General features: G+C 44.1%; 1 protein-coding gene across 1 annotated transcript in view; it reads left to right on the forward strand.

Annotated features, from left to right (window-relative positions):
* ryr1b (ryanodine receptor 1b (skeletal)) overlaps positions 1-8,521 on the forward strand; it is a 151,516-nt gene that overhangs the window by 62,707 nt on the left and 80,288 nt on the right. Inside the window, exons 18-20 of the mRNA XM_031795344.1 lie at positions 4,916-5,157; positions 7,138-7,330; positions 7,990-8,206. Of these exons, the coding sequence (XP_031651204.1) occupies positions 4,916-5,157; positions 7,138-7,330; positions 7,990-8,206 (652 nt within the window). The remainder of the gene's footprint in view (positions 1-4,915; positions 5,158-7,137; positions 7,331-7,989; positions 8,207-8,521) is intronic.

An 8,521-nucleotide genomic window follows, 5' to 3' on the forward strand; every position in this document is an offset into this window, starting at 1 on the left:
AAATTATTTTAACCACTTTTTTGCTTCCTGCCTTTAAAAAATAAATAAAAATAACAAAGTTTGACACAGTGTCCCCCTACACCAAACGCAGGTTAAAATAGCAAAACAAATTCTGAACCAATGACATTCATTTGAGGACAGGTTGAAATGGCAATTTAGCTAGATAGCTTGCACTTGCTAGCTAATTTGTCCTAGCTTGCTGTTGCTAGCTAATTTGTCCTGGGATATAAACATTGAGTTGTTATTTTACCTGAAATGCAAAAGGTCCTCTACTCCAACAATTAATCCACACATAAAACGGCCAACCAAATCGTTTCTAGTCATCTCTCCTCTTTCCAGGCTTTTTCATCTTTGAACTTATATGGTGATTGGCATCTACACTTTCATAGTATTACCACGACAACCGGCAAAATATTTAGTCTTTCAATCACCCACGTGGGTATAACCAATGAGGAGATGGCACGTGGGTACCTGCTTCTATAAACCAATGAGGAGATGAGGAGATGCAGGACTTGCAGCGCGATTTGGGTCAGAGATAGGAATGACTTCTATTTGAGCCCTTGGCTCATTGGCACGAGCGAGCAGTTGGAATGATTGAAAAACATGGTTTTCTACGTATCCGGTCTGGTCAGCATGTTACTCGTATACATGAATGAATGTTTCAGTTGCTGGAACCATTTAGCTCTGTTTCGTAGTGTTCTAGAACATCTACTGCTCTATATCATTAGTACTGTTCTAGAACATCTACTGCTCTATATCATTAGTACTGTTCTAGAACATCTACTGCTCTATATCATTAGTATTTCGTGCTTCTACACCTGCATTGCTTGCTGTTTGGGGTTTTAGGATGGGTTTCTGTACAGCACTTTGAGATATCAGCTGATGTACGAAGGGCTATATAAATAAATTTGATTTGATTTGATTTGATATTTCGTTTGTTGCTACACCTTGTTTGACCAGCGTTGTGTCAAGTCACTGGTTCACACTGACCGTGGCGTGGGCAGAAAATAACCCATCACTTTTATGAACTGATCTGTCGATAGAGCTGCTAAATTCAGGGCATCAATGTTGTTGAGAAAAGTAGGAAAACTTGTATAGTTTCTATTTGAGATTCTTCAGATTAGCCACCCTTTGCCTTGATAACAGCTTTGCACACTCTTGGCATTCTCTCGACCAGCTTCACCTGGAATGCTTTTCCAACAGTCTTGAGGTGTTCCCACATATGCTGAGCACTTGTTAGCTGCTTTTCCTTCACTCTGCTGTCCAACTCATCCCAAAAATTCTCAATTGGGCTGAGGTCGGGTGATTGTGGAGGCCAGGTCATCTGATGCAGCACTCCGTCACTCTCTTTCTTGGTCAAATAGCCCTTACACAGCCTGGAGGTGTGTTGGGTCATTGTTCTGTTGAAAAACAAATGATAGTCCCACTAAGCACGAACCAGATGGGATGGCGTATCTCTGCAGCATGCTGTGGTAGCCATGCTGGTTGTGTGCGGTGAATTCTAAATAAATCACAGACAGTGTCACCAGCAAAGCACCATCACATCTCCTCCTCCATGCTTCACGGTGGGAACCACAAGCAGAGATCATCTGTTTACCTACTCTGCGGTTGGAACCAAAAATCGAACATTTGGATTCATCAGAACAAAGGACAGATTTCCACTGGTGTAACATCCATTGCATCCGTGTTTCTTGGCCCAATCAAGTCTCTTCTTATTGTTGGTGTCCTTTAGTAGTGGTTTCTTTGCAGCAAGGTGTCCTTTGGTAGTGGTTTCTTTGCAGCAATTTGACCATGAAGGCCTGATTCACACAGTCTCCTGAAATCTGAAGCAGTTATTTGGGTTGCAATTTCTGAGGCTGGAAAAACTCTAATGACCTTATCCTCTGCAGCAGAGGAAACTCTGGGTCTTCCTTTCCTGTGGCAGTCCTCATGAGAGACAGTTTCATCATAGCGCTTGATGGTTTCAGCGACTGCACTTGAAGAAACTTTATAAGTGATAACCTCATGAAGCTGGTTGAGAGAATGACAAGAGTGTGCAATGCTGTCATCAAGGCAAAGGGTGGCTACTTTGAAGAATCTCAATCTACTCTTAAAAAATCTAAAATATCTCAAATATATTTGGATTTGTTTAACACTTTTTTTTGTTTACTAAATTATTCCATATGTAATCATTTTGATGTCTACACTATTATTAATATTCTACAATTATAGACAATAGTAAAAAATAAAAATAAAGAAACACCTGAATGTGTCCAAATTTCTGACTGGTATTGTATGTATAGTTTCCTGAAACGGGTCACATTTCAGCTTTTCATTTGTAAATCATTTGTATAAATGTCCAAAAAATAAACATAATTCCACTTTGACATTATGGAGTATTGTGTTTAGGCCAGTGGCACAACATCTCAATTTAATCCATTTGGAATACGAATATGTTCTATAGTGTGTGTAGATTATATATATATATATATATATATACAGTGCATTTAGAAAGTATTCAGACCCCTTGACTTTTTCCACATTTTGTTACGTTACAGTCTTATTCTAAAATGGATAAAAAAACATAAAAACAAATCCTCGTCAATCTTCACAGAATACACCATAATGACAAAGTGAAAACTGTTTTTAATTTACATTTTTTATTTATTTATCAAATAGAATAAAAACAGAAATACCTTATTTAGTAATCGAAGTATTCAGACCCTTTGCTATGAAACTCCAAATTGAGCTCAGGTGCATCCTGTTTCCATTGATCATCATTGAGATGTTTCTACAACTTGATTGGGGTCCACCTGTGGTAAATTCAATTGATTGGACATGATTTGGAAAGGCGCACACCTGTCTGTATAAGGTCTCACAGTTGACAGTGCATGTCAGAGCAAAAAGCCATGAGGTTGAAGGAATTATCCGTAGAGCTCTGAGACAGGATTGTGTCGAGGTACAGATCTGGTGAAGAATGCAGTGGCCTTCATAATTCTTAAAGGAAGAAGTTTGGAACCAACAAGACTCTTCCTAGAGCTGGCCCGCCCGGCCAAGCTGAGCAATGGAGGAGAAGGGCCTTGTTCAGGGAGGTGACCAAGAACCTGATGGTCACTCTGACAGAGTTCCTTCCAGAAGGTTCTCCCATCTCTGCAGCACTGCACCAATCAGGCCTTTATGGTAGAGTGGCCAGATGGAATCCACTGCTCAGCAAAGGCACATGACAGACAACTTAGAGTTTGCCAAAAGGCACCTAAAGGACTCTCAGACCATGAGAAACATGATTCTCTGGTCTTGATGAAACCAAGATTGAACTCTGGAGGAACATCACGTCACATCTGGAGAAAACCCGTCCTTACAGTGAAGCATGGTGGTGGCAGCATCATGCTGTGTTTTTCAGAAGCAGGGACTGGGAGACTAATCAGGATTGAGGGAAAGATGAACGGAGCAAAGTACAGAGAGATCCTTGATGAAAACTTGCTCTAGAGCGCTCAGGACCTCAGACTGGGGGCGAAGGTTCACCATCCAACAGGACAATGACCCTAAGCACACAGCCAAGACAACGCAGGAGTGGCTTTGGGACAAGTCTCTGAATGTCCTTGAGTGGCCCAGCCAGAGCCTGGACTTTAACCCGATTGAACATCTCTGGAGAGACCTGAAAATAGCTGTGCAGCAATGCTCCCAATCCAACCTGACAGAACTTGAGAGGATCTGCAGAGAAAAATGGGAGAAACTTAGGAACACCTGCTCTGCTTAGGAACACCTGCTCTGCTTAGGAACACCTGCTCTGCTTAGGAACACCTGCTCTGCTTAGGAACACCTGCTCTTTCCATGACAGACTGACCAGGTGAATTCAGGTGAAAGTTATGATCCCTTTTTGATGTCCCTTGTTAAATCCACTTCAATCAGTGTAGATGAAGGGGAGGAGACATGTAAATGAAGGGGAGGAGACATGTAGATGACGGGAAGGAGACATGTAGATGAAGGGAAGGAGACGGGGTTAAAGAAGGATTTTTAAGCCTTGAGACAATTGAGACTTGGATTGTGTATGTTTGCCATTCAGAGGGTGAATGGGCAAGATAAAATATTTAAGTGCCTTTGTATGGGGTATGGTAGTAGGTTCCAGTTTGAGTGTGTCAAGAACTGCAACGCTGCTAGGTTTTTCCACACTAAACAGTTTCCTGTGTGTATCAAGAGTGGTCCACCATCCAAAGGACATCCAGCCAACTTGACACACGTTGGAAGCACTGGAGTCAACATGGGCCAGCGTCCCTGTGGAACGCTTTCGTCTCATTGTAGAGTCCCATGGCCCAACGAATTGAGGCTGTTCTGACATTAAGAAGCCCCTCCTAATATTGAGTTGGACCCCCCCCTTTTGCCCTCAGAACAGACTCAATTTGTCATGGCATGGACTCTACAAGGACTGGAAAGTGTTTCACAGGGAAGGTCAGTCTATGTAGAAGGTCTTCATAATGTTTTGTTTGCTGATTCCCTTTGTGTATCAAGAACGGTCCACCACCTAAAGGACATCCGGCCACCTTGACACACCTGTGGGAAGCATTGGAGTCACCAATACTTTTGTTCCCCTAAAATGGGGGGGGGGGGGGGGGAGACTGACTATGTCCAAAAAGTGCGGTAAACGTTTCCCCCGATATGGATGAAAATACCCTCAAATTGAAGTTGACAGTCCTGCACTTCATCATTTCAAATCCAAATTACTTTGGTACAGAGCCAAAACAACAACAACAAGTGTCAATGTCCCAATACTTTTGGAACTCGCTCTATATATATACAGTATATATACATACAACTCGCTCTATATATATACAGTATATAAACATACAACTCGCTCTATATATATACAGTATATATATACAATATTCTGTTCTATCCTGTTGTACTCTAAGGGTTTCAGAATGTGTGTTTCTATCTGCAGTGTGAGGCCCAACATCTTCCTGGGAACCTGCGAAGGCTCTACTCAGTATAAGAAGTGGTACTTTGAGATGATGGTAGACTATGTGGAGCCTTTCGTGACAGCCACACCCTCTCACCTGCGTGTGGGCTGGGCCCTGACAGAGGGGTACTCCCCCTATCCTGGAGGCGGAGAGGGCTGGGGTGGCAATGGGGTGGGGGATGACCTCTACTCGTACGGCTTCGATGGACTGCACCTGTGGTCAGGTACACTTCACCTTCCTATTGTTATCATGTCAACGTTTTTGCCTCAGAGTTTACCATATGAACCTATCTAGTCTACTGCACACACAGTATGAAACCAAACCACAGCACATACAGTATGTAACCAAACCACAGCACATACAGTATGGAACCAAACCACAGCACATACAGTATGTAACCAAACCACAGCACATACAGTATGGAACCAAACCACAGCACATACAGTATGTAACCAAACCACAGCACATACAGTATGAAACCAAACCACAACACATACAGTATGGAACCAAACCACAGCACATACAGTATGAAACCAAACCACTGCACATACAGTATGAAACAAAACCACTGCACATACAGTATGAAACCAAACCACTGCACATACAGTATGAAACCAGACCACATCACATACAGTATGAAACCAGACCACATCACATACAGTATGAAACCAGACCACATCACATACAGTATGAAACCAGACCACAGCACATGCAGTATGGAAACCAGACAACAGCACATACAGTATGAAACCAAACCACCGCACATACAGTATGAAACCAAACCACTGCACATACAGTATGAAACCAAACCACTGCACATACAGTATGAAACAAAACCACTGCACATACAGTATGAAACCAAACCACAGCACATACAGTATGAAACCAAACCACAGCACATACAGTATGAAACCAAACCACAACACATACAGTATGGAACCAAACCACAGCACATACAGTATGAAACCAAACCACTGCACATACAGTATGAAACAAAACCACTGCACATACAGTATGAAACCAAACCACTGCACATACAGTATGAAACCAGACCACATCACATACAGTATGAAACCAGACCACATCACATACAGTATGAAACCAGACCACATCACATACAGTATGAAACCAGACCACAGCACATGCAGTATGGAAACCAGACAACAGCACATACAGTATGAAACCAAACCACCGCACATACAGTATGAAACCAAACCACTGCACATACAGTATGAAACCAAACCACTGCACATACAGTATGAAACCAAACCACAGCACATACAGTATGAAACCAAACCACTGCACATACAGTATGGAACCAAACCACAGCACATACAGCATGAAACCAGACCACAGCACATACAGCATGGAAACCAGACCACAGCACATACAGTATGAAACCAGACCACTGCACATACAGCATGAAACCAAACCACATCACATACAGCGTAAGACCAGGCTAGTCTTCCAACCAGACCACATCACATACAGCGTAAGACCAGGCTAGTCTTCCAACCAGTCCACAGCACATACAGTATGAAACCAGACCACATCACATACAGCGTAAGACCAGGCTAGTCTTCCAACCAGACCACAGCACATACAGTGTGTAAGACCAGGCTAGTCTTCCAACCAGACCACAGCACATACAGCGTAAGACCAGGCTAGTCTTCCAACCAGACCACAGCACATACAGCGTAAGACCAGGCTAGTCTTCCAACCAGACCACAGCACATACAGCGTAAGACCAGGCTAGTCTTCCAACCAGACCACAGCACATACAGTATGAAACCAGACCACAGCACATACAGTATGGAAACCAGACCACAGCACATACAGTATGGAAACCAGACCACAGCACATACAGTATGGAAACCAGACCACAGTATGGAAAAACCAGACCACAGCACATACAGCATGGAACCAGACCACAGCAGATACAGTATGGATCCAGACCACAGCACATACAGTATGGAAAGCAGACCACTGCACATACAGTATGGAACCAGACCACAGCACATACAGTACAGTATGAAACCAGACCACAGCACATACAGAATGGAAAGCAGACCACAGCACATACAGTATGGAAAACAGACCACAGCACATACAGTACAGTATGAAACCAGACCACAGCACATACAGAATGGAACCAGACTAGTTTTCCAGTTGCCCCCTGACTCCTCCCCTCTCTCCTCTCCAGGTCACGTCCCCCGCCAGGTGGCGTCGCCCAATCAGCATGCCCTAGCAGCTGATGATGTGGTGTCGTGCTGTCTGGATCTGAGCGTGCCCAGTATCTCGTTCCGGGTCAACGGCCACCCGGTCCAGGGCATGTTCGAGAACTTCAACCTAGATGGCCTGTTCTTCCCTGTCATCAGTTTCTCTGCTGGAGTCAAGTAAGATGGAGGACAACATGGAGGCTACACTTGTGCTGTACAAAAAAACATGTTGTTTGATTGATTGATTGATTGATATTTGACCTACCTTAGGTGAATGTGCTCGGGGTAAATAGCTCTCGATGAGGTGTAATGTAACGTTGACCCGACAGACAGACAGACAGACAGACAGACAGACAGACACAGACAGACACAGACAAACACAGACAGACAGACACACAGACACAGACAGACAGACAGACAGACAGACAGACAGACAGACAGACAGACAGACAGACAGACAGACAGACAGACAGACAGACAGACAGTCAGTCAGTCAGTCAGTTAGTTAGTTAGTTAGTTAGTTAGTTAGTTAGTTAGTTAGTTAGTTAGTTAGTTAATGGCTGATTTGAATGATGAGAGTAAAGGGGAAATGGTCAGGGACAAGGACCCTGCAGCACCAGGGCTCAATGCCCTTCTGATCCTGAGATTTACAGAAAGAGTCTGGTCAGGTCTCATGTTCATGCAAAACCCCTGGCCCTATAAATGAACCCACTGTTTTTCATTTTTCCTTGCTCTTAAAATAACCCCACTATTTTCCATTTGTCCTTGCTCTTAAAATAACCCCACTGTTTTTCCTGGCCCTTAACATGACCCCCTTTTATTTCCTGTCTCTTCAGAGCTCGTTTACTGTTGGGTGGTCGCCATGGAGACTTTAAGTTCCTGCCCCCCCCGGGCTATGCTCCGTGCTACGAGGCTCTGCTACCCAAGGACAGGATGAGGATCGAACCCATCAAGGAGTACAAACACGACTTTGACGGAGTCCGAAACTTGCTGGGGCCAACCCAGTCCCTCACACACACCTCCTTTACCCCCAATCCCGTAGACACTGCTCAGGTAACACACATACACACGCCCTAACCCTAACCCTGTTCAGGTACCAGACAGACCCTGTCCTTAGCCCTAACCCGGTTCAGGTATCAGACACACCCTGTCCCTAGCTCTAACCCTGTTCAGGTACCAGACACACCCTGTCCCTAGCTCTAACCCTGTTCAGGTACCAGACACACCCTGTCCCTAGCCCTAACCCTGTTCAGGTACCAGACTCACCCTGTCCCTAGACCTAACCCTGTTCAGGTACCAGACAGGGCTGTCCATTTACTCCTCTTCACGTTCGATCTGCGTACCTGTGACCTTTATTTGACCTTTAAC

The sequence above is a fragment of the Oncorhynchus kisutch genome, linkage group LG18, assembly GCF_002021735.2.
Source record: "Oncorhynchus kisutch isolate 150728-3 linkage group LG18, Okis_V2, whole genome shotgun sequence".
NCBI classification, from domain to species: domain Eukaryota; kingdom Metazoa; phylum Chordata; class Actinopteri; order Salmoniformes; family Salmonidae; genus Oncorhynchus; species Oncorhynchus kisutch.